The 26,889-nt window shown below is 42.9% G+C and overlaps 1 protein-coding gene across 2 annotated transcripts in view; it reads left to right on the top strand.

Annotated features, from left to right (window-relative positions):
* Window positions 1–20,563, top strand: part of CYGB (cytoglobin) — a 49,491-nt gene extending 28,928 nt beyond the window's left edge. For both annotated transcript variants that reach the window (XM_083487735.1, XM_083487736.1), the window contains exon 4: window positions 17,905–20,563. In XM_083487735.1, coding sequence (XP_083343861.1) covers window positions 17,905–17,956 — 52 coding nt within the window. In that variant the 3' untranslated portion in view covers window positions 17,957–20,563. The remainder of the gene's footprint in view (window positions 1–17,904) is intronic.
* The last annotated feature ends 6,326 nt before the right edge of the window (window positions 20,564–26,889 follow it).

Raw genomic sequence — 26,889 nt, 5'->3', positions numbered from 1 at the left:
ACGTTATATGTTGTATTTTGATTGCTGCTATCCTTTTTGCTTTAAAAGAGAGGCAATAATCCAAGAATATGATAAGAAAGTCGCAAATGATATAGGGCTCGTCCACACTGGAATTTACAGCGGTACCTCTGTTTGCGAATGGGATCCATTTTGGAGGCCCGTTCGCAACCTGAAAGGAACGCAACCCACGTCTGCGTGGGTCGCGATTCGCTGCTTCTGCGCATGCACGTGACGTCATTTTGCACATCTGCACGTGTGCGAGCGGCAAAACCCGGAAGTAACCCTTTCTGGTACTCCCGGGTCACCGCGGGACGCAACCTGAAAAAGCTCAACCTGAAGCAAACATAACATGAGGTATGACTTTACTGTGTATTTGCAGCTATTTGCATTCCCATTTAATTTGTGTAGTCCACATGACTTTACTCTCAAACAACACCAATCTCAATGCTTTTCCCTGTCAATTTGGGTTTACACGATACAAGGATAATCTGATAAATTGCACAAAATTGGGCTCCAAACCACTCCTCTCAGGGTCGCAGACAATTCATTTCTGTGTTTTGAGGTTAGCCTTTTCTACCTAGCTATTTGTTTCACACGAGAATAGGAATCTTAACTCTCTTTGCATGCAAATCTGGAACCTACCAAAAATCCTCATCAACATTCATACAAATATTGATCTGGATGGATAAAGTAGTAGGGAAGAAAGGTTGTTTACTGTAATTATATCTCTAGCAGCAAAACAGGCAACAGAAGGACAAATGTTTGACAGAATGTCCTTCCAGCAGATTAACTAAGAGTGTGGGGACTGTTCCACTTGCATTAACTTTTGTCCACTGAAAGCGCCTCAAGTGACCTAAGTCCGGCTGACCTTGCAGGCTGACACTGAGTGCATGGAAACATGGTGCTTGCTTCCAAGGCATCATCTAATGGAAGTGTGAAGTGTTTCCACTGACCTGGGTTGCTTCAAGAGCAGCTCAAGTCAGAAGGAACCATACCATCAATCTGGTTGGAATCCACTGATCTCATCCCCTTTTGCTAGTACAGAAACAAACTGGCTTTCATAGTTATGCTATCAAGGATGCATTATAGACTAAAATGCTCGGAAGGGTTTTGCACACTCAGAAAACGCTTCTGCAAATTAGTGGACTTGTTCTGTGATGGGAAAATGCACTGGAAAGTTTGTGTTGACGCAACATCTTATAACCTCTCTACAAACAAATCCGGCTGAATGCTCAATAACTGGTCGACATCATCTAACCGCCCTGCAAACTTTGTGCAAATGAATCAGGATGAATGCTGAACAAACGGATCATCTGAAGGCAACCTTGAAAATTTAGATCCAGTGTCTAGATTGCAAAGTAGCGGTCGTATAGTGAGCATTTGTCGGTGTCGTATCCCTGGAAGGAAATGGTTCTCTTAGAGGAGCTTGGGCATAACAGGGAGCAGCTGCAGGAAGAGGAAGAGGAAGAAAAAAGGCAGCTTTACAATTTCAGCCTGACAAGGGCACTGAGAGGCCAGGGCTAGCTTACATAAAATAGTCTAGTGAGCTGAAGGACATTGAGCCAGAATAGGGCATGCGCTCCAATTCAGAACGATATGGAAGTCTGTGATAAATGAAGCAATGATATCTGGAAGTGCTCTCTTCTCTATGAGGCAAAGAGCCAGAAATTCCTAACTTAAGTCATTAACACCATGACTGATTTCAGCCAGCAGTTCTGAGAGAATATTTATGAAAGATTTTGCCTCTCCCAGTTCAGGCAAAAATATGGAGCATGCAGTCTTCTGGGTATTTATGAAGGTTCTCCTGATTTTCTTGAGGGAAGTAAATGCCATCTTTTAATTCTAAGTAAATTTCTAGTCCTCAGGAGATTATTAAAGTAAATTTGACAACTGAATGACAGCTGTTTCATAAGCTGTTTTTATTTTTATTTCAAACAGCTTATGAAGAGGAAAATCTGTATTTGGGTGGTATGTCACTGCAGGTGGCAGATGGGTCAAGGGTTCACATGCCTGAGTGCTCCTTCATCAAAAGTTTGTGGAGGACAAAGCTACCAGTGGCTACCAGTCATGATGTCCTTGTATTGCCTCCAGAATCAGAAGCAGCATGTCTCTGAATACCTGGTCCTGGGGTCTGGAGTCCTGTTGTCTTTCCCAGAGGCTTCCCATAGACCTCTTGTTGGCCACTGTGAGAAACAGGATGCTAAGACTAGATAGGCCCTTGGTCTGCCTCCAGCACAGCTCTTCCTATGTTCTTAACAACACAGATTTATCATCTCATTTCTATTCAAATTATAGTAATTATTTCTAAACTTGCACATTAGCAAATGCAAATTTTATGCAAATCTCTGTCCTCCTTTGTCCCCCCCCCCTTTTTTGGCAATGCATATATTCTATTTATGCAAATCTCTGTCCTCCCTCTTTTTCTGGCAATGCCTTTCTTCTATTTTGGCAATGTGTAAGTGACCATCACAGCAAACAGAATACTGATGCAGAAGACCTCGCTTTGCCATTTTTATATTCCTGTATATGAAAAAGAATGAAAAGCTGTGTTCAACTACTGTCCATTCCCCCGGGTTCTGAAGGTGATCTGTTGGATGAGAGCTGTTGTTTTAGCAAGGAAGCAGCTCACGAGTGGGAAGTGGAGGCTCCACCCCTTCCTGGCTCTTAGCCGGGCCCTTATCCAGACAAGTGATTCCTTTCTTCCTCCTGAATAGCTTCACATGCAGCTAGTGGGGCACTTTGGTGTTGGTGCTGAAGCTTCTGCTTGGCTCCTCATCACCTCTGCTCCTGTGACTATGGGAGAGAAGGCGAGACATGTCCAGGAACCCTGGCAGGTAGTATGGGAACCTTCAGTGTTAGGGCAGGGATATCTGGGTCCACTGGCTGTTCAGAGTCACTGGCAGTGTGGAGATAGTCCTGCTCCCCTTGCTCATTCTCTGAGAAAACCTGAACCCTGACAGCAAGCCATCTGGAATTCTAAACATCTTGGCTCAGCTAACGATGGACTCCAGTGCAAATAGGGACTGTCCTTTTCTAGGGTTCTCTGCCACCAGTTAAAAGGCAGAGTTGCAATCTTCAGACGCAAGAACAACTCCTGTACCTCCTTCAAAGACTACCCAATCCAGGCTTATATCAAGAGAATCCATAAAGAACTAAGAGAAGGGCAAAGGATCCCAGCCCAAAACATTATGGGGATTTAGTTGGGAATCTCAGTGTGCTTCTGAACCAACGCCATATTCTCATGGAATATTTGTTTGCACTGCTGAGATGTTTCCAAGAAAAACTGTGGAGTGAAAACCTGTTATAATTCCATCCAAACTCACAGCAGGGATAGAAGGGTTTGAAACAACGGGACATCAAGGATCTCTGCAGGCTCCCTCAAATGTTCACACACTAAGTTTATCTTGACATGTAGGACCTCCAAGACATTTCATCCATCACCCGGGAAGTTACTGACATGTTAAGTTTTAAGTAAAGAGAATATTGAGTGTTGCCAGAAGACCCCTGTAGCTTTTCAGCAGGGTTCCAGAATCCAAGAGTAGCTGAGATTTGGGTACCCATTAGATGTGAGACCCAGCTGTATTTGAGAGGAACAACTGTGTAGGTCTTTCCCATGGAATTAGCAATGCACTAGAAGGAGGTGGCTGGTTTTGTGGGAAAGACCTGCCCAATGGGCCCCATGACCAAGTCATTTGAACATTCTTTACGGTATTTACAATTCCAGTTATTTATTAATCGCTTTTCAGGCTGAGCCCCCACAAAGCCATACGCAGAACAACAGAACCTCAGGCAGTGTATGGAACATGGAGTAGATACAGGCAAGAGAAGTACTGAATTAGATCACCAACATTCTTTAAGGAAATAAGAAAATTGTAATTTTTAATACCTTCTTGAATGACAGAACAAATGTGAACTGGAAGAGTTCCACAATTACTGGGCCACTAATGAAAAGACCCTGCCCCATGTGCTTACCAGCCTAACTGACTATACCGGGGGGGACACAAGCAGGACCTCAGATGAGGTTCTTAGATTATGGGCAGGGTAATATGGCTGCAGGTGTTCCCTTGGGTAATCCAGAACCAAACCATTTAGGGCCTTCAAAGCTTGTATCAGCATTCTGATATAGCCAAATGCAACTAGCACAAAACTGGTATCATGGATTCAGACCTTCTGCCCTCTGTTAGCATCCTGGTGGCTGTACCAGTTGAAGTTTCTGAGATGGCTTCAAAGCACTGCTAAGTCCATTTCAGTAGTACGGTTTAGCCAGTTTATTTGTGGATAGGCAGCTCCCATATGAGAACATTGAAATTAAACTTAGGAATTCATCACAGATGACCAGTTAGGCACACATAGCAACAACAACATTATCTGTTACTACCTAAACTTGGTGCCTGAAAGACGTCAAGGTCAAGGAATCTCAAAAATTAGGCACATTGGCATCAGAATTAGATAATTAGTCAGGTGAAGAAAAATAATTGTAAGCCTGTCAGACTTGACCATTTTGTTTTTTTCTGTTTCTGGCCAAGTTGCTACAGCAAATTCTAGCCTTCAAAAACAGATTATAAAAAAATGATAATACTGGTTTATTACTTTACAGACTTAATTGTTACTAAATAGAATCCAGATGTCTACAGCTGCCATCCCTTGTGTATCAACCTAATAAGCAAAACACATGCCACTAGGATACCACTAAGATAAAACATATGCATGTACAAAAACATGTTTGTAAATATTACATTATCAAAATTAAAATTGGGGTTTATATATTTATATATATATAAAAAAACATGGTGAAAATTAAGGGCTGTCCTCTTTTCTGTTCTCCTCCCTTTCCAAAGCTGTCTGAAAGACATGACTTATTCACAGATTTATCAAGAAAACACAAAAGTCAAACTGAAAAATTGGAATGCATTTTTTAAAAAACCCCAATGGAATTAAAAGTAGGGGGGAAGAGCAAAAATGACGAAAAAACCTTGGCTCAAGTTGTGGTACTCCCTTAGCGCACACAGTGAGAGACAGCTGCTCCATGTTTCTTACAGGTCTAATATCTGGATCCTAAGCCTTTTCTCTTACTCTTTCTCATATCATAAGCAACAGACATTTCAAAATGAAAATTCTTGGAAACCAGATTCCATTTATCTCTTCTGTTTCACTCTGTGCTCGGTAGATAAGTCATAGATTGCATCATGCCATGTTTACTCTGCTTAATGCCTTGCATAGTTCTCGTGGCGTGAATCTAACACACTTTGACTTGAACTAATTGGATTGTCCAAGAACCCATAGGCTGTGATTACTCAAGCAAATTACTGCACTCGGGAGGCTAGAGAACACTCTCTTTAGTGTTTTAACTGTGCAAAACAAAGTTGGGTTTTCGTTCATTCAGTTCAGCCATGACCAAGGTAGGAACCATGCGCATATAATCCTAGCTAAATTGGAAATTGTAATTGCGGGATATCTTGGGGAGAAGAAAAGTCTAATGAGTAAACCCTACATGAATCTGGAGTGGACAGTCGGACGGTGCCTTGTATGCCTCTTTCCAGCAATTCCGGCAGCCAAGCTGGTGCCAAATGTATTGCTCTGCTTTCCTTTGGACCACATTGGTGAGGCTGGGGGGGGTGGTCTTGCCATCTGGGCAGCCCAGAACCTCTATACACACTGCCCAGGCTTGCATCCCAGAGAGATCACTTCAGTGCAGCTAATGCAGCAAAAATAACATGTGAGTCAGCAATTATGAGTTACTGATCTCTGCAGCGACAGCGGGTGCTGTGATTCTCCACCGGTTTGGTTTCGCCCTCAGAGGCAGACTCCATTGTCTCTTGAGACAGATTCCAACTCTTTGAATTCTCAAATATTTTCGATATATTCCCCACATGTTTCCTGTGTGTCTTTGATGCCCAAAGAGATCTGATCTCAATCTTTGAAATTGACGGTTGACATATGGCAGCATTAGATGAGATGAGAGAAGATTTAGTATTTGGCAGCTCTTATAGAATGGTATGTCATAACGGGTTTTAAAACTCTCAGCACTTTCTGCCCTAACTCATCTGCCAACAACTTTCTATGCATCCCTTAGAAAACCTCAGCCACTCTGTCATATTTTGTAACATATTCTAGGGAATTCACGATTCACAAATTGGTCAACAGGTCACCTGTTGTTCCCTGATAAGCTGGTTGACTATTGATGGGCGGCACTAGGTACTAGAATCATATTCAGCATCTACCCTTGGTATAAACTTTCATGTGCATGCACACAAAAGCTTATACCAAGAACAAACTTAGTTGGTCTCTAAGGTGCTACTCGACTATTTATGTATTTATTTATTTATTTACACCGTGTCGAACCAACACAGCTACCTACCTGAATCTACAACATCTGCCCTGGTTACTGTTTTATTTCTGAGCCCAACTCAAAATACTGATTTTGATCCATTCACTGAGATATGCAGACAACAATTTCACTAGGTTGTCTTCTTCAAAGTGCAATACTTTTTCAGCAAAAGCCTCTGGACTCTGTCATGTCCTTGTGCGTATTATTATTATTATTATTATTACTGTATGTTTTTCTTTCACCAGACCTTCGGAGATTAGGAGTTTTAAGGATATGGCTTGTTCTGCTTTTTTTCTTTTTCCCTGTGTGGCTTGATTTGCTTTTACATCTACTTTTATTTATGTTTCTCAGATATGTTAATAATTGAAACTGTATAATATACACTTTTTGAAAACTGTCCAAGCTTAAAAAGTGATACATAGATCTAGTAAGTAAACAAAACACTTAAACAAACAACTACAACTTTAATTTTAGAGTTAAAATGCCAAAAAGTCTGGTACCCCATGAAACTGCTGTCAGAGAACTTGAAGGATGCCTGCATTTATTAATTACAGAGCATTTTAATTGTGCAAAGTGCTTAACAATCCATGTTGCTGAAAATTATAAGCAGATCCCCATTATAGCTTTCCCCCTCTTGATCTTCAGAGCTGAATATTGATCACTCATCATGAATTTACGAATGGAAAAGGTGGCTTCCAAATCAGCTTTCAGTCAGAACTGTCACCTCTGAACAGGTGTTCAGTGCTGTGACTCAATTCCAGCAATGCAACTAAAATTACTTACCTGCTGAGACAAATTACTTAGCTGAGACATTTCCTCAAAACATCACCTGTACTGAGATGGTGAAGTATCTTACTTTGTTAGAAATGAGTAGTTAAATAGGTAGTCATCTTTTTTAAGAACCCTGCATACGCATACACAAACTGTGATTGTTGACAGCCATCAGGATTGCTAATATCCAGGTTCTGTCTGGCATCCATTGAAAGAGGCTGTCCTTATTGCTTTGCATGGGTTTTCAAAACCCTGTTCCTTTGGTTGGGATATTTTCACACATTGCAGCTGCTTTTAAACAAACAATGAAAAGGTTGGCAGCATTAAAAAATATTAGTAATGTGTTTTCCCCCCCCCCTCATTTGTTTGCTCTTGTTTGAGGGCTGTTTGCTGCATGACCAATGGTTTCTTTAGTGCCATTTTTACACAATCCCAGCCAGTCAGGGTTCATGGAGTTGATGTAATGATGTCATAACACCCCCACACCCCCAAAATGCCTGGCAGCCAATGCTTCCTGCACTGTAGCTAGCCAGGAGTAAAGATAAAGGGACCCCTGACCATTAGGTCCAGCTGTGACCGACTCTGGGGTTGCGGTGCTCATCTCGCTTTATTGGCCAGCGTACAGCTTCCGGGTCATGTGGCCAGCATGACTAAGCCACTTCTGGCAAACCAGAGCAGCACACGGAAACGCCGTTTACCTTCCCGCCGGAGTTATCTACTTGCACTTTGACGTGCTTTTGAACTGCTAGGTTGGCAGGAGCAGGGACCGGGCAACAGGAGCTCACCCCGTCACGGGGATTCGAACCGCCGGCCTTCTGATCGGCAAGTCCTAGGCTCTGTGATTTAACTCACAGCTCCACCTGTGTCCCTCTAGCCAGGAGTGGCATGTAGCTAACCAGATCAAGCTACATGATGATTCCACAAAGCCAGTTCAGGGTGAGGGCATTGCTTCCTGCCCTTACTCTTAGTGGGCAAATTCTTTTTACCTCTGTTCACTGTCCATCTCCAGTTGCCCAGCAAGGCATTTTTATTATTTTTTACACATATTTGGTTCATTCCTAATTGTAGTAGAACCTGCTAAAGCCTATTTCATACAAAGAAGGAGCAGTATGATGGAAATGTAACTGGTGATGTGTTGTGCGCAGTGGCGTGGTACCTAGTCCAGTGATATTCACCCTGCCTCTGCAAACATATACACACCTTTTCTTGCTCTGCCGAAATCCCCCAGATCTCTATGACAGCCTCTGTACATGAACCGCATACTAAATGAAGCATCCTCCGTGCACTGTAACGCTGCTTTTTGTTGTCATGAACTGGGACACACGCACAAAAAGCCATAACAAAACATATCCCATGTTGTTGGAAGTATTTGTTAAGATCAATAGAGTTGGAGATAGGGACAGGGCCGTCTTACCCATAGGCGGTAGGGGTGCGGGGCACCCAGGCGGTGGACTTCAAGGAATGCCAGGCTGAGAGTCTGGGACCCAAGAGTTGAGTCCGGGGAAGAGCCCACCTGTCAGTCATAGCGCCGCGGCGGGCTCTTCTGCTGCAGGTGGCTCTATGCCACGAGTTCTGGGGCGACTGAGCCAGTGAGATGCTAAGGCGCCGGCTGGCCGGCTCCACCCTCCTGAGTGCCTGGGACTGGGCAACTGTGGGGGGCGCTGGATGGATCTTTACACCCCGGTGCTGCATATGCTTAAGACAGCCCTGGATAGGGAACAGCTGAAGCATGCCTAGAGCAGAATGTGGGTGCCACAGCATGTTCAGTGACTCCTTAACACTTTGCCAATCTAGCATACAGCATGCTTTGGCTAATTTAGGTTGATGAAGTACACTTCCCCGTAGTGGTTGCAGTCAGTGGACTAGAGGGACATTTAGTCGAGTCCCCTAAATGTTCCCCTGGTGCCTCCTTCCTAAAGCCTGAGAGGATTCTGCTTGGCTTAGAGAGGGAGGCCAATGCTCCGACAGGGTCCAAGAGCCCTCCAGCCACATAAAGCCCTAAACTGCCTAAATTGGCTCCCAGTATGTTTCCGAGCACAATTCAAAGTGTTGGTGCTGACCTTTAAGGCCCTAAAGGGCCTGGGTCCTGTATACCTGAAGGAGCGTTTCCACCCCCATCGTTCAGCCCAGACACTGAGGTACTGCACCAAGGGCCTTTGGTGGTTCCCTCCCTGCGAGAAGTGAGATAACAGGGAACCAGGCAGAGGGCCTTCTCAGTAGTGGCGCCCACTCCCATCAGATGTCAAAGAAATAAACAACAATCAGACTTTTAGAAGACATCTGAAGGCAGCCCTTTTTAGGGAAGTTTTTAATGTTTGATGTTTTATCATGTTTTTAATATTCTGTTGAGAGCCACCCACAGGGCAGGGTATAAATAAATATATTATTATTATTATTATTATTATTATTATTATTATTATTATTATTATTATTATTATTATTATTATTAAAAACCTCTCATATCCATGCCTACAAAGCAGATATAATCAAAAGTGTGGCTGAGCCCTGAATGTCATAGCAATGTATTAAATAATCCCAATTGAATGAAAAGCCATTAAAAAAAATTAGAAAAATGAGAACATGCCAATCATCCCAATATCTTTCTGTGTATTGGGCAAGGTGGGAAATACTGATATTAGATTATATTTCTGAAAAACAAAAGGCTGTAGACTTAGCTGGAGATCCAGAGAAAGGAGTCAGATTATACTTTGTAGCCCCTCTGGGGTTATGGTCTTGTGGTTCAGTCCTCACCTAACGAGGATGACTCCTCTGGTGCTCATAGAACTCCTTGCATCAAGCAGTAATCTAATTTTGTGGTTTCAAAATTAGCCTCTGCCCCTCCCAGCTCCACTAGACAAGTCATGGCAACCGCCATCTGTTTTCACATGTTATTCATCAGCACCTCAGCTGAAAAAGAAAAGAAAAGAAAGAAAATAGAAAAAGGAACCCGATTCACCTTTCCTTGCACCTTGTCCCTTGCAGAAGGGCACTGGGAAGAAATGAAAAAGAGGCCTCAGAATGTCAGAGATGGATTTTGTAGGCAGTAACAGATGGGCATGCAAGCAATGTATGTCTCAAAATTCCAAGTACCAGAGAAATCCCTGTGGAACAAAGATCAGAGGAACAGTGAAGGCAAGGAGTGGGAATCTGCCCTAGTGCAGCTCACTCACACCCCAGGCTTTACCCATTTGTAGACAGGTCTCGGGAATGTTCAGAAAGGGAGCCAAGTGCAAATGTGCACTAGAAGTTTGTCACCATCCCGTTTCCCCTTTCAGAGGAATGAGGCTCTTTCCTGCTTCTCGAGAGGCTGCTGTAAAGATCCTGTTTTCCATCTTGTTCCTTTCTTTGGTCAAAATGGTCAGAAACTCGTGTTGAATCTCTTTCCCCCATGAGGAAGTGTTAGCAACATTTGGGCCTTTATAATTTAGGAAGGGAAAGCTAGATATTGATGAAATAGACAAATCCGCCCCCATCTCTCATTATACTAGAACCCAAACAAAGCTGAATGTTGTAAGATTTGAGACAGACACTAGATAGTACTTCTTTCCCCAGCACACAGTTAAACTATGGAACTCATTCCTACGGGAGGCTGTGATGTCCACCAATTTGGGTGGCCTTAAAAAGGAATTTAGAGAAATTCATGGAGGAGAATTCTATCAATGGCAACTAGTCATGATGGCTGTGTACTGCTTTGAGGTTGTTGCTGTTTCACAATCAAGCGGTATATGGTTTTTTTATATATATAAAAAAAATCTATCAGAAATAAATACGATGTTTTGGGACTACAACTCCCATCATCCCTAGCTAACAGGACCAGTGGTCAGGGATGATGGGAGTTGTAATCCCAAAACATCTGGAGGGCCGAGTTTGCCTATGCCTGCCTTAAGTGTTAGTCTCTAGGATGAAGGTAGCTTTTGGTCAAGAGTTCTCTGCCACGTCCCCAAAGCACTCCAGTCATTCCTATCTTATCCAGATAGGATCTGAGCTCCTGTTACATTCCTTCAGCAGCAGAATTCCCTCTGTATTTTTTTTAATTTTTTTTGCAAGGAGAGGAGATTTAGTGGCTCAAAGGAATTCAAAAGTGATCGCTTGTTTTGTTCTCCTTCCCCATGTGTCCCCGATCTTGTCTTCTGCAAATGCAATAACAGATTGTACAGCCAAAACAAGTGAGTGAGTCAACAACAACATCTTGAAGGAACCATCAGGGAAGCTTAAAAAGCTGTGTAGCATTAGTAACTATCCAGTTAAACCTGATTTCTCACTTATCCCTGTAAGGCTGGGGGGGGGGGAGCGTTTCCATACATGAATGTGCTTAATATGCAGACACAATCCTTGGGGTCCTCACCACATCCTGTGTATAGTTTCAACACAAAGAGGAAGCAGATTAACATCAAAAGCTCTCCCGAATGGCTGTGGCCAGCAGGACTTTTGTATGGATGGGAACAAGAAGGCTCCAGGGAGCCTGTATTAGCAATTTGAAAATTGTTCTCATATAAAGCTCTGGTTTGAATCCAGCTAGGATCAGGTCAATTCGCATCACATGTTTTCACGCGGTTATCAACTCTGCCACAAAATTCTGCATCCCAGGCATATTCTGCCCACACATGACATCCTGTCTATTGGCTAGCAGTGCTGCATGTACTAGTGCGCATCACCACATCCCCCAGAGCTGCTAACCACAGAGAGTGGGCTGAAGAGGATTCACAGACAAGGGATGTGCATCCATGCTCTGGATTGGCAAAGCCAATCATCCGAAAGCTAAGCTGATGATTGATTAGTGATCAATAAATAGAGAGGGTGTAAAGTGGGCCTCCTTAAGTGACAGGGAATAAAACAAGCATGTCCAAAGTCCATCTCAGGGGCCTAATCTGGCCCACCAGTCGATCTAAAATCCAGCCCCCATGGTAGTATATGTCCTGGGGTAAAATCGTAAAAAAAAACCCTCAGCAACTTCAACAACTTTGGTCAGCCCTCACGCATGTTCACTTCATCAAATCTGGCCCTCTTTGAAAAAAGTTTGGGCACCCCTGGAATAAAAGATCAGGGTGATGTATTCCTTACTGAGCTCTTCTGTTTCATTTTTTGCGTAGGTTGTTGTTCATTCCATTCCACCCACTCCCTCCAAAGCACTTTTATGTAGTCATGTTGGTTTGCAGGACTGTTATTGATTTACTGTCCAAGGGCAGCTTGCCATTTCTGATGGGCTCTTTGCTTTAAAAACCAACCCTATAGAAAGCCCATATATATGCAGGCACTCTCCTTTTTTTCTTTTTCTTTTGCTGCACTACCCTGTCATGAGACAAGAGCAAGTAAGGTCATCCAAGTCGTCAATCTCGGTTGGAACCACATATGGTTCACAAAATTATCTAATTATTAGGCACAGCATTTTGAAATTTGGACCGGTGCCTGATATTCATAACTCCTACAACACTTTTAGATTGACTGACTGATTGATTGATTGATTGATTGATTGATTGATTTACCACCACTTCATTTAATAAAACAAACCCAGTTTGCATTTACACTGTTTATTGGGATTAGGGGGATTTGTAGACCATCTTATTCAATAAGCTTTTTGCAGGAGGTCCTAAGCTAGGGCATCCCCAAGAGATGGCTTGGGTTATGGGATGGGATATAAACGTGTCCCTGTGCCGTCATGGGCAAATCATATGCAAATCACCATGAATGAAAAAGAAATCCTGTGGGGCCCTAAGACAGTTGTGTTTTTAATCATCTTTCCTCAGTCAAGTACAGCATAAGCTGAGAACCCCAATTAAAGGGAAGAATAAATAGTTAACCTACTGCATACCCTCCAACATTTCTCTGATGAAAATAGGAACATCCTATTCAACAACAACAACAACAACAACAACAACAACTTTATTATTTATACCCCTCCCATCTGACTAGGTTGCCCCAGCCACTCTGGGTGACTTCCAACATATATAAAAATATAATAAAACATTTTTTTTACACTTCCCTTCAGATGTCTTATAAAGGTGGTATAGTTACTTATCTCCTTGGCTTGGGCATAACTCCATACCCTCCAACATTTCTCTGATGAAAATAGGGACATCCTACCAGATTTTTAGAAGACATCTGCAGGCAGCCCTGTTTAGGGAAGCTTTTAATGTTTAATAGACTATTGTATTTTAAAATTCTGTTGGAAGCGGCCCAGAGTGGCTGGGGAAACCCAGGGGGATGGGCAAGGTATAAATAATAAATTATTATTATTATTACCCTTCAACAATTCTCCAAGGAAAACAGGGATATCCTAAGGAAAAGCAGGAGAATCTGGGGTCAAATCAGGAACTGGGACGGCATCTGTAAATCTGGGACTGCCCCTGGGAAATAGGGATACTTGGAGGGTCTGCTAATGATGTTATAATCAATACTCCACCAGGACTCAAGTTTAGACACATCAGTTATGGGTGGTTTTGGGGATCAGCTTTCTGCTGTGTGTCATCCTGTACCCATTTTGCTTTCCTGTGAAGAAACGCCATTTACAAGTAAGAACAAAACTAAAAAGTGAGAGTCTGGATGGGTTGCGTATAATAGAGGGATTGCGGCATGTAAGAGAATGTCACATTCAAGTGCCTTCAGGCTTGTACTTAGAATCTAAACTAAAAATAGCTGTTTCTGTTTGACCTGCAAACCCAAATTCTGCAAATTAAACAAAGCATGCAAATGGCATTGCATAAATATACCAATTTGCGTTCTTTGTTTGGATTGCAGAACATTTGCCAAGAACTGTACGGTGGCGGACACAAAAGAATGGTTGGGAGGAATTAAGGGCAAACTACTAGGCTTGCCGATCGGAAGGTCGGCGGTTCGAATCCGCTTGATGGGGTGAGCTCCCGTTGCTTGGTTCCAGCTCCTGCTAACCTAGCAGTTCGAAAGCACATCAAAGTGCAAGTAGATAAATAGGTACTGCTCCAGCGGGAAGGAAAATGGTGTTTCCATGCACTGCTCTGGTTTCGCCAGAAGCGGCTTAGTCATGTTGGCCACATGACCCAGAAAAACTCTGTGGACAAACGTTGGTTCTCTCGGCCAGTAAAGCGAGATGAGCGCTGCAACCCCAGAGTCATTCGTGATTGGACTTAACTGTCAGGGGTCCTTTACCTTTTTACATGTTACACACAAATGCATGTGCAAAGCCTTTCTCTCAGGAAAAGCCAGCCTGTTTCCCCCTGAAACTCTCCTCAGCTGCTCCCCCCCCCCAGCAGATTTAGATTTACCTTGCAAATTGCCTTCTTGCGGTTCCCTCACTGCAAGAAGCCAAGTTACAGAGAACCAGGCAGAGGGCCTTCTCGGTAGTGGCACCCGCCCTGTGGAACACCCTCCCACCAGATGTCAAAGAGAACAACAACTACCAGACTTTTAGAAGACCTCTGAATGCAGCCCTGTCTAGGGAAATACTATTGTATTTTAATATTTTGTTGGAAGCCGCCCAGAGTGGCTGGGTATAAATAATAAATAATAAATTTATTATTATTATTATTATTATTATTAGTTTCACCCTCTTCATTGCTAATTTATGCAGGACATAAGTTTAAGATGAGTGGATGAGCATGATCATCCGACAGTCAATTATTGATTGGCATCCATGGAAATCCTGCACTCACTGCATTTCAGTCATATGATAAATACACCGCGAGTTGGACCTGCAGTTTAAAAAACCATAGAGAGCCAATGTGGATTGTGGTTGGCATGCCAGACCTGAGCCTGAGGGATCAGGGTTCAAATCTCCACTCGGCCATGAAGCTCACTGGGTGACCTGGGGCCAAGCGCACCCTCTCAGTCTTACCTACCTCACAGGGTTCTTGTGGGGATTGAAAGAGGATGGGGAGAACCATGTATGCCAGTGTAAGCTCCTTAGAGAAAAAGGTGGGGTGTAAAAAACCAGACCCATAGCCAGCATAAATAGGTTGGGCTTCCTCAATTAAAGCAGAGCTCAATAGCTTACGTCAATGCCCCCCCCCCCCGCCCAGACATCCTCTTAAAGGGAAGGAAGGAAGGAAGGAAGGAAGGAAGGAAGGAAGGAAGGAAGGAAGGAAGGAAGGAAGGAAGGTTGGTTTTCTGCAGTGATACCAGGGCAGGAATCTGAACTGGCTTCATCTGCTCAGAGCAATATCGTATATCTGAGAAGCACTTAATATAAACTGTCAGCTTGGACTAAGATTAATTCCCCAATGTTTGGCAGCAAATGGATTAAATAGAGGGGGGGAGGTAATCAAAGGGTATAGACCAGGAAGCAAGCATATATTTGAAATATGGGGGGCAAATATCCAGGGACAGCTTTCAAATTTCTAGAAATGGTTTTTGGTTTTTTTCTTTGTTTTTTAAAGAGTCACTAAAAAGATGTTAATTTTTTGTGTGGCGCGTGGGTAGCTACGCACTTCCTGTTCTGTCCTCCTGAACAGAGAAAGCGGGTTAATGACCAGAAATTACACAGCATCAATCTTCTCATTTCACAGAGAGACGCAGCATGGAAAATTCCATTTCTCCCCTTGTGCAAATCTCTTGCCAACAGCCCCCAAGGGATCCCAGAGTCTCCAAATATAATAAAACAATCAACCTGTAGTTTTAATTGACTCAGCGAGTTCCTTAATCCTCCTCCTCACCACACACACACACACACACACACACACACACACACACACACACACACACACCAGTTCCCTTCCAAAAGGAAATATTCTCGCTTGAATTAATAATAAACTTGCCCTCATGATTTGTAGATATATGATGTGTTGATTAAAGCCATTCCTTCCCGTGCTACAAAGCGGCCAGCTGAACTTGTAACATTCTGCATTTCACTATGAAGGAGTAAAATAGGACATGAGCTGTGCTAAATCTAGAGAAGGCCACTGGAAACAGTTGCAAACTTTTATCCGCTTATCTGGGAGAAAAAACACCACAGATATATTGGGTCTTGCTTCTGAGTAGACGTGTGTAGGACGGCGCTGTTAATGGATTGAGTTCACAGTTTGGGAATTTCTCTTTGAAAACAGTAGCAGACCCTTGTTTCAGACCCTCTAACTATCCCTATTTTCCAGGGACAATCCCGGATTTACAGAAGTCCCGGTTTCTGATTCGATCTCAGAATGTCCCGCTTTGACATCTGAAGGGGAGGGTGTTCCACTATTTTCATGGGATAAATGTTGGAGGGTATGGAGTTATGCAACCCTTGACCCAAGAAGATAGGTAACTATACAACCTTTAGAAGACATCTGAAGGCTGAGGCAACCCAGTCAGATGGGTGGGGTATTATTATTATTATTATTATTATTCCTATTTTCATCAGAGAAATATTGGAGAGTATGTTGTTTGCTTTAAGAGTCTTTTATACCAACTTTCAATTTAAGAAAAAAGGAAAGTTTACCACAGAAGAGACTGCTAGACCATGTGGATCTTTGATCCAATCCAGCAGGGCTTTTCTTACATCCTTATGTGAAAGCCATGAGAAACATAATATTAACTAAATTAAGGCAGCATTAAAAACCACCCAACAAAAAGAAATGTAACTTTAAATTATATTTAAGTTTAAAAGCCGGGCCGGCGGGTGGGGATGGGAATGAATGAAAGAATAGGTTTTCCTGTCAGGCAACCCTGTGCCACAAGTGTGGTGCCACAACTGAGATGTCCTCCTCAGTCATGGACCATGGTCAGCCTTAGATGGCAGGGCCGCCCAAAAGATGATCTCTAAAGCAGATCTTAAGCCACAGGCCAACCTCACCCCTCCTTCCCCATGAGGAAAAAAAGACATTAGATAATAATGGAATGCTGGGAAGAAGTGACTAGATTAATCACGCTGTGATATATGATAGGGTTGCCATAATTAGAAAAGTGAAAATCCAGAAACAAAAGTTGTTAAGTTTTTTTGCCAAAGTTTGCAACAATTCACCCAAAAACCAACACTTTTGAAAATTCCACCTGGACACCGTTTTTGACGGACAAATCCCGGCTATGTCCAGGAAATTCTGGACATATGGCAGCCCTAATATATGTTAATGTATAATGACGTTGTGTTATAACTTGGGACCCTTAAATAATTTCCTGGGGTTTATTTACATGGCCAAATTAAACTTCAGGAATTGGTATGGAACTGAAAACCTGCCCATATGTTAGCAGCCCGAAACTGGAAGAACAAAACTACTGGCTAGTTCAAGTTTAGAAAGTGGCAGAAATGCATCAACTAACAGAGTTGGTTTGACTATGTGATGGAAGAAAAAAAGAGGGGAAATGTTAGAAGTTAATGGCCACCATTGATTGAATTTATGAAAAATGGATATAACATGGATAATAATGACAATAATAGATTCTTCGTATGGTAAGAGTATATTGTCAGCCCTACATTGATTGGCATTGAGTGTGGATATAGATACACACAGAGACAGACAGAGAGAGATTTGGTATTAACATTTATTTATAAGTGTTAATGGGGTATTGAGGTGTTGAAATTACAGTGGTACCTCGGGTTAAGAACTTAATTCATTCTGGAGGTCCCTTCTTAACCTGAAACTGTTCTTAACCTGAGGTACCACTTTAGCTAATGGGGCCTCCCGCTGCCGCTGCTGCGTAATTTCTGTTCTCATGCTGAAGTACCCGAGGTACTATTTCTGAGTTAGCGGAGTCTGTAACCTGAAGTGTCTGTAACCTGAAGCATCTGTAACCCGAGGTACCACTGCATTTTACACAACTTAGCTTGCAGGGACATTGCATCCCATTACCTTCCCTGTCCAATAGAAAACCTAAAAAATTGAATCACGCTAGCAGGTTGTCTCTGTTGCTTTTTCCCTCAGGAGCCCCCAGGTGACGGCAGTGACGACGGCGGCAGGAGCATCAGCAAAGTGACAGAGCCCCTCCCGCAGACCTGAAATGCTCTGTCTCCATGAGGAAAAAACTGGCACCGGAACATGATAGCACCCAAGAGAACTACATCTGTCTCCTTTAATTACATCCCGTGTACATATTAGTGAGTGGAAGTGCTTTATGATTTCTATAGCAAAGGCCAGCAAAGCTATAGAAGGCCGGTTGTGCACAAGCACTCTCCCCGAAGTATAGACAGGCAAATTTAAATCATGTACACTGTGACGGGGGTGGGGAGGGAATATCTTTAATTTCCCCAGGGGGAAAAAATAAATATTAAATAGATCAAGACTGTTAAAAGCTCATACACGTTTATAGCTCTGGAGATTTACAATTGTTGTCTGCCTTGCAGAGGACATTCCATCAAATGGCACTGAATCTGTCTGTTTCCATCTTTTGTACTTAAGGTGAGAATTTAAAGCTCTAGCATTTGCAAGCACTTTTGTGCTCACGCACCACTCATGAGTAACCGTGTCCTTGTTTTGTTCAGAACACTAGATGACGTGTGCATAAGTGCTTGCAGGACCTAGGTCCAGAATTGTATCCGCATGATCCATTCAGAGCCACGTCCTTAGGAGATGCATTTGATCACAGCATTACATAGCCTAGATTCTGCAAAATCTTAACTATGGGTCAAATTCTAGTCTTGTCTATCATTCCTGCTTATCTCTGCTGTTAACTCCTCTAGGCTGGAGTTTCTCTGGAATTATATCAACAGTGTTTCCAACGCTCACTGTTTTGTCGTGAGTCTTGTATTATCTAGTGTTTCCTCCCCCTCACAGATCCAACTCCAGGAGTCATGAGATTACAGGAGAGTCTTTCCGACGAGGTTTAGCCAAAGCTTGAATACGTAAAGCAAGTGTAACCAAAAACCAAATGAGATATATTAAAAGAATATGTCAATACATTCATTTCTAGACATCTCACGAGGCCTAAGACATTCTCTCATTGTGTGTGTGTGTGTGTGTGTGTGTGTGTGTGTGTGAGAGAGAGAGAGAGAGAGAGAGAGAGAGAGAGAGGGAACATATCATTATTTTTGGCCAAGTCTATACTTTTTAGCTCAGACTCCAGGCCCTCTGAGTTCTATAGGGTTTAATCACATGTATGGATCAAATATGCATAGAATTACAATCATAGTCACATATTAAGGCCTTGACCCTATGGGCAGTTATAGCTGAATAATTCCCATGGAAGTGAATGGGATTTATTCATGAACTTTGTGCATAGGATAACCGCTTCAGAGTTAGCACCAGGATTGGCTCGGTGCCACAATCAACATTTCATTCTTTTCCTTTTAATTCATGCTGATCAGATTTTGAATGGTGCAATGTCTGAATTCCATCAAGGTTGACATCTGACCCAGGAGGGGGCGGGTAGCACCTGGCTTGATTGCTCCTGTGCCTTCAGTAGACAGTCGATCTGCAAAAATCAGCAGGTGACATGTTTCTTCATGGCATGGAGATGAACATTGTCCCCTGATTGTGTTTGCCAATCAGTCTGTTCTTTAAAGACACAAGACCAGGTGTTGTTAAAAGAAGAAAGAAAAAAAGCTGGCAATCCTACCAGCAAGCCACTTTATTAATATTTACATATTAAGCAACAACAACATGATCAGATAAGGACAAAAGTGCATTAGCAGGCCACTTCCTTAAAAATAGCCTTATTCAAAAGCTATGACCTTTGCAGTTGAAATTTGAAGCTGATCCAGAATTAAAGTATGATCCTATGCCACAATCTAAATGTACTTTAAAGTTAATTTTCAAAGCAGAAAAAGATAGTATTTTTGGAAGAGAGACAAACTGGTTAGCCTTTTAAGCAATATACTTCAGAATGTAATTTTCCAACCCCATGAATTTCAGTCCATAACATCTCTTGGCTTCTCTCTCTCTCTCTCTCTCTCTCTCTCTTTTTAATGGCAATGAGAAAAAGCCTGACTGTTATATTTTCCATAAACAGAGAGTGATTGTCTCTCTGTCTAATATATCCATATCTATCTATGTACTTTTGACGAGAGAGATTTTATTACACGTGAGAAAGAAACAGCCAAGCAAGGATGAAAAGCAAAAAGCAAAAGAACTCTTATGTATGGACATCATCTTGCCTGTTGTAAACCGGAGGTAGAAAATTAAGAGCAGTGGAAGGGCAGCCTAGGTATTCGCTTATGTAAGCAGAAGGTAAGGGAACAATTGGATGTAGCTCTTTGCTGACTCTCGCCCAGTCAACTCCATCCCTTCCAAGCCTGTTCTAAACAGTAGGGTCCCTCGGGGGGGCAGGAAGCTGTTTTATCATTTGAATTGTCTGTTAAAACTGCCATTCACCCCCCGCCCCCCAAATGGCACTGTATAAAATAATAAATATTAATACCTATGATTTAACTGTGTATTTTATAAAATAGGCTTTTGGTGCTATGAAAAGTGATTTGTGAACGTTTTCCTCCTTATCGTACTAGATCCTCTTGTTTACTCTCCGACGTACCGATGGATCCCTGTTGTAATTTTCCTCTGCATTATTTGTATGACAATGTATGCTGCCAATATGCTGTCTTGTGGTTTTATTTAATCTTTATACATGTGTTCCTTGTTATAAGTGTCACCATTCTGTGTTTGTTGAGTCTGCCTATATAGTGCAACATCATATAGTAAGGTAAGGTAAGGTAACCCAAGTGGTGTAGTGGTTAAGAGCGGTGGACTCGTAATCTGGTGAACCGGGTTCGCGTATCCGCTCCTCCACATGCAGCTGCTGGGTGATCTTGGGCTAGTCACACTTCTCTGAAGTCTCTCAGCCCCACTCACCTCACAGAGTGTTTGTTGGGGAGGAAGGGAAAGGAGATTGTTAGCCGCTTTGAGACTCCTTAGGGTAGTGATAAAGTGGGATATCAAATCCAAACTCCTCTTCTTCTTCAAACCCAAGGGTGAGCAGTTAACTCATTGTGACTGTTAATTCTACACCAAGGCTTGCACATGATTATTTTCAAATGCTCTCATCCTTAAGAGTGGAGATGGGGAAACTGTGGTCCTCCGAACATTTCTGGACTGCAGTTCTGGCCATTGGCCATTGCTGGCTGGGGCTGATGGGAGTTAAGTCCAACATCTTCTGGACAACTACAGATTCTCCATCACTGCTTAAGAAAAATACACCAACTTAAGGCTTCCATGAATTGTCCTTAAAAGACAATGGAATGAGATGGACTCTTGGGCATGGGACTTACTTCACCACATGTCTGATCCAGCATGGCAACTCTCATGTTCTTGCCCTTTGCACTAATGCAAGATTCCCACCCCACCCTGGACCAATTGGTCTTTTCTGCACAGTCTAGGGCAAGAGGAAAGCCTGTGACTCTTCAGATGGGCTCCAACTCCCATCACCTTTGACCTTTGGCCATGCTGGCTGGGACTGATGCGAATTGCAATTGTTGTTGAACACCCAGAGGGCCACAGGTCCCTCAGCCCTAATCTAGGAGCACATGTATACTACAGATAAACTGTTTCCCTCTCTCCAAAGGACATTGAGAACCCTTCGGAACAGGGGTGTCTCAGAATTGTCAGCACTCTCAACGAACAGCTGTTTCTAGAGTTTCTGTGATGGAAAGCCCTGAGAATTTGCCGTTAGTCTATTTCATCCTCTGAGCACTTAAGAGTGTGCCTTGCCCTGTGCCTTGCGATCTGTTAAATACATAGATGCCACTGTGCCATTATCACTGAATAGGGGTTACTCTCCCAAGCTGACTCTCACATGGATGGGTGGGGGAATATACACACTCCAAATAATTAAAACATATATGTATAAACAACAACAATTGTGTAGCGTAGCACAATTTTTTAAGGCCTCACATCAGTTAATTGCATTGCAATCAGAGCCAGCCCCACCATTAGGCAGAGTGAAGTGGCTGCCTCAGGCAGTAATTTTGAGTGTTCTCCACCATTCCCCTCACATGCTGCTGCTGCTGAGACAATAGAGTAGTCCTTTTGGGCTTGCCAAAACCTCCAGCAGTCCATAAGCCTTTCAACAAGCAAAACTAGAAACATCTAGTTAATAATAATAAATTATTATTATTATCTGGCTTTAGAACAGGCTGGGGGCCAGGAGGTCACAAATGTTTAATACCAAATATAATAGGAATGTTCAGCAAAGGAATCCAAATACTGTACATACTCTATAGATAATGTCTGAGCAGGCATTCACACTTCAGTGCTACATCGTAAGCACTATGGGGTGCTACATCGTAAACTTCCATCCCAGGCTGTGTACCTTAAAGCACATTTAAACCACACCCCTCCAAAATAAGTCATGAGAACCGTACTTTACACCTCACAGATCTACAGTTCCCAGCAACCTTAACATACTACAGTTCGCAAGATTCTTTGGTGGGAGAGTGCTTTAAATGTATGGTGTATATGAAGCCCGGTCAAATTCTATTCTGAGACCTCACTGTTCCACTGGCCCATCTGTGCTGATCCCTCCTGCAAATTTGAACCTTCCACCTGTCTATTCTCCCCAGTCCTGTCTGTCTGGTAGTGGGTGACTTAAGAGATGCCTGCCATTTTTAGATTCCCACAATGCCCCAGAGTGATTCGGATGTCAGGGCATTCGCTGGAGAAATTGAAAGGCTGGGTGGTTTGCGTCATCTCTGCAGAGTGGGTTCCAAACTGACTTTCATTTCAATATTTAAACAATTCAAGGCAGCTATTTCATATAAATATAAATGATATAGAAATAGAGATATAGTGTGTGAGAGAGATATAGATATTCCTGCCATGAAAACGGGTGCGAAATATGAACTGGCATTCAAACCTGAAATATACAACTGTGTCCCTCACATTCATACCAAATTGTTCAGTCTTCAAGAGCATTATCCTGTTACAGATGAATGATTGGAAAGTCAGATGAGCCAGTACAACCAACAGTTGCTCAGCCAAGAAAATGTTTCATAAACTAGCAAGAAGTTGCTGTGTCAATTAGCATCACTTTCCCTTTTCCCACTTTTCTCTGGTGGTGGTTTTGAATATCACTAGCTGAGCACTCCTGCACAGGAGCTGAAGAAGAGGCAAAGAAAAGGTTTTTTAAAAACGATGCAGTTGGAGAACAGCTCCTTTTAAAAAACGATGCAGTTGGAGAACAGCGCCTTTTGTTGTCACAAACGTCTCAAAACATTCAAAAGATGCTGTGACTCCTTCCTTGCCACAAAGCAATCACAATGTGTGTCCTATCAGGGTGGGGGGGGGGAGTGATTACATTTCCACAGGTGTCAAACACACGAGGGCTCAGAAAACACTGAAGTCCCTGCCACTAGTGTGACACTTTGAGAAAAACCAAATGTTTACTGCACAATAAATTTATGCAGCTGGACACGGCCCGCGTTGTGGTCTGAAGGCAAAGGGGCTGCTGAAGTTAAAGGGGGTGGCCCTGAGCAATGTCTGGGTGGGAGACCATGTGTGAGCTCCTTGGAAGAAGAATGGGGAATATATCTAATTTGCACACAATGCACACCATGTAAGTAAGTCGTTGGTAACCCTTGACATTAGGCTTGTCTGAAGGTCCACATAGTGGACATTCTGTCTTGGACTTGACGGATGCTTGTGGGGACCCATACCTCTGCAGCCATAAAACAGAAGAGAAGCAGCAGAGTTTATGCATCTTACAACTGGCTGCACCCCCGAACTTCTTCCAGGGTCTTTGAAATATATTGTAACATACACTCTAATTGCTAAGAGATGAGAGGGTTCCAGGACAGACCTTGGGTTTTGTTTCTTTGGAATGAACTGGAAGCTGATGGTGTTTCAGTAATATAAGGCTTATTTACACATATATAGCATGAGATGGGAGGCTCACCGTATCAACACTCCCAACAGATCCTGTTCTCAGATCAGCTGAGGGTGCTTTCAATACCGTAGCTTTGGTTCCTCGCTGAGAACAAGTCAGGTCTCCAACCTGGTTCCAATACTCTCTTTCACACCTTGATGACATCCCCATCAGCCAGGGAAGGGGAGAAGGAGAGGCAAGTTCTCTTTGCAGAACAATCGCCAACTATTATGTTTCTGTGACAACTCATCACACGTACTTGGCCATCTCTTTAGCTATGCAAAAGCCCTTCTTCACAATTTGGCCCCCCATAACAGTCTCTCTTCATAACCAGGGTCACAGGGCAGAGTGCAGGGCAACAACCCATTTAGTTCAAGATCAATTTCATTGTAATATATTCTTTGCAATGGATCTTCTTGCAGAGAAAGGAGCCCAACTGCAAAATGTCAAAGCCTCTCCCTCTCCCTGCAAAATAGCTGGTGGTTGGGGAGGGGGGCACCCAGAGAGCAAAATGAAACCTGGCTATAGGTCCCATCTAGCCTCATCATAATATTTAACTTTCTAGAAGAACTCTTTACCAGCTGTTAACCACCTTTGGACCAGTTTACTCCATACATGCCAATTATTGTTGGCCTCCGTCTGTCTCAAGAGACAATGGAAGATTGCACCATCAAGGGCACTCAGACTGTCGGGAGAGTTACAGCACCTGCTGTGGCTGTAGAGACTGAAACGGAAGAGACATGTTTTGTTGCAGCTGGGGCAGATGAAAGTGTCTGTGCTGCTGCAGATGCACCATAGCGTTGCTCCTTCCAGTGGCCATTTCTCCTCTGGTCACTGCTATGGAGTGCAATACTGTATATTGTAGGCATGCCAAGTGCCATGTAATGTTCAGCCCATAAGCAAAGATCACCAGTGTTGAAGCAATGATTCTCCAACATCAACTTTGTTGGACTGGTCATGTTGCGCAGATGCCTGGTTATCATCTTCCAAAGCAACTACTCTATTCCGAACTTAAAAATGGAAAGTGTAATGCTGGTGGTCAGCAAAGGAGGTTTAAAGACTGTCTCAAGGCAAATTTTTAAAAATGTAGTATAAACAGCAACAATTGCCTGCGAGCGCTCCAATTGGAGAACAGCCTTTACCAAAGGTGTCATGGGCTTTGAAGACACTCAAACTCAGAACACAAGGGAGAAATGTGCTAAGAGGAAGGGACGCTTGGCAAATCCACACCATGATTAACTCCCGCCTGAAAACCAATGTCCCCACTGTGGAAGGACGTGTGGATCCAGAACTGGCCTCCACAGTTACTAACAGACTCATTGTTAAAACCGTGTGTATGGAAGACAATCTTACTCGGCTACAAATAGTCACCAAAGAAAGTTCAGCCCACATCCATAAGGTGTTGACCTTTCAGTATGGTAGCATTTATGTATTGGAACTCCCTGACTAGTGACATTAGGTAGGCTCCCCATTACACTGCTTTAGACACCTGCTAAAAAAAATTGGAAAAATTTAAACAATCCCATCCAGATACATAATTTTGCATTTCCTTTAAAATTTTGATGATTTTATCTGTGTATTATTGATAAGTATTTTTCATTGTTTTGTGCACAAAAGAGATTTTTTCCCCCATCAAGCCACTTTTTATATATTTTTCCAAAATAAAGTAAAATAGAAACAAAGCCATGGGTGGCAAACAGCTGACCACTACTCCAGGCTGCCTAGCAGTCAAAGCTGGATGGATTTGTAGAATAAAGGGTTAAGCAATTTCCTTCCTGTTCTGTGTGCAATATTAAGTCACATCCACAATGCAGCAGCCTAAAGAGGCAGGGCCCCCCCAACTCACTTTGGCAATCCCACCCCCACCCCATCATTGCTTAAGCAGCTGCGAAGTGACAGAAGGTAATTATTTAGTCCTTCAGCTGCTCCAGCTAGATTAGGCTGCTACCCCTCTTTCCTTTCACCTTTGCATTGTTTGTTTCCAAAGAGACAGCCAGGGATAATTGACTGTCAGAAGGGCAAGGATGCTGAGGAAGAGAGGGAGGGGAGGAGCAGGAAACTTGACAACAGAAGGATCTGCTTGGATGACAGCCACTTTTAAAGTCTTGAACCTAAATGCCAAACCCCTTAAGAAGCAGAGGAAGGGTCTGTATCTAGTCCAGAATGCCTGGTTTCATGCCTCTGGGAAACTCACAAACAGAGCATGAAAGCAACAGCCCTGACCTTTGATTGACACTCCATATATTTGCTCTAATTTATGGAAGTACCACTTGGCCCTCATGACTTACAAGCTGTGGATAGACCTATCTCTATTAATTTTTCCTAATCATTCCCCCCCCCCCAATCCACCTAAGCTAATGGCCACCACTAGATCTTACCAGTGTAATTTAATGGTGGGTTCTGTGAGAAAAGTACCTCCTTCCAGCTGTCCTGAACATTCGGATAATTTAAAATGGGTATGGCGAAATCTGTGTCCTGCCAGATGTTGTTGGACTCCATCTCCCATCAACCCCAGCCAATGGCCAATGGTGAAGCATGATGGCAGTTGTAGTCCAATAACATTGGGAGGGTGACAGATTCTGCACACCTGATCTCTCTGGTTTTATTTAAAAGCATTTATAAACAGCTTGATTTTTTAAATAAGAAAAACTTTAAGCAACACACAACATAATAAACAATATCATTGAAACAAAAGTATAGCACAACACCAGAAAAGAGGTAGTAGAAAAGCATATAAGAACAAACAAAAACAGGAATTCTGGAAAAACAAATAGATGTGGGATGATGATGTGGGATGAGAAAGATTATCTGTCTTCAATTCCCTCTCCAGTCCTTTCTCTGAGGAGCTGGTGTCAATGATGACTGAAGTCTTAATAGCTAGCCACTACATTGACCCTGCACAACCCAAGCTCTTGTCCATATTCCTTCCTCGTGGGCTGCGCAACACTAACACTGTGGAATGTCTGGCCTCAGGAGGCTCGAAAAAGTGGACAATTCTTCTGGCTGGATGTTTATTGGTTCATTTGATCTGGGAGATTTATATCTGCCCTGCTCTTCCCATGCATTTCACATTGCTCAGAGTTGTTTGCCGCAGTTAGAAACCACAGTAGTACAAAAAC

Source organism: Podarcis liolepis (assembly GCF_965112155.1).
Source record: "Podarcis liolepis genome assembly, chromosome: 2".
NCBI classification, from domain to species: Eukaryota; Metazoa; Chordata; class Lepidosauria; order Squamata; family Lacertidae; genus Podarcis; species Podarcis liolepis.
The sequence above is the reverse complement of the archived record's forward strand: the minus strand, read 5'-3'. Positions and strand labels throughout refer to the sequence as shown.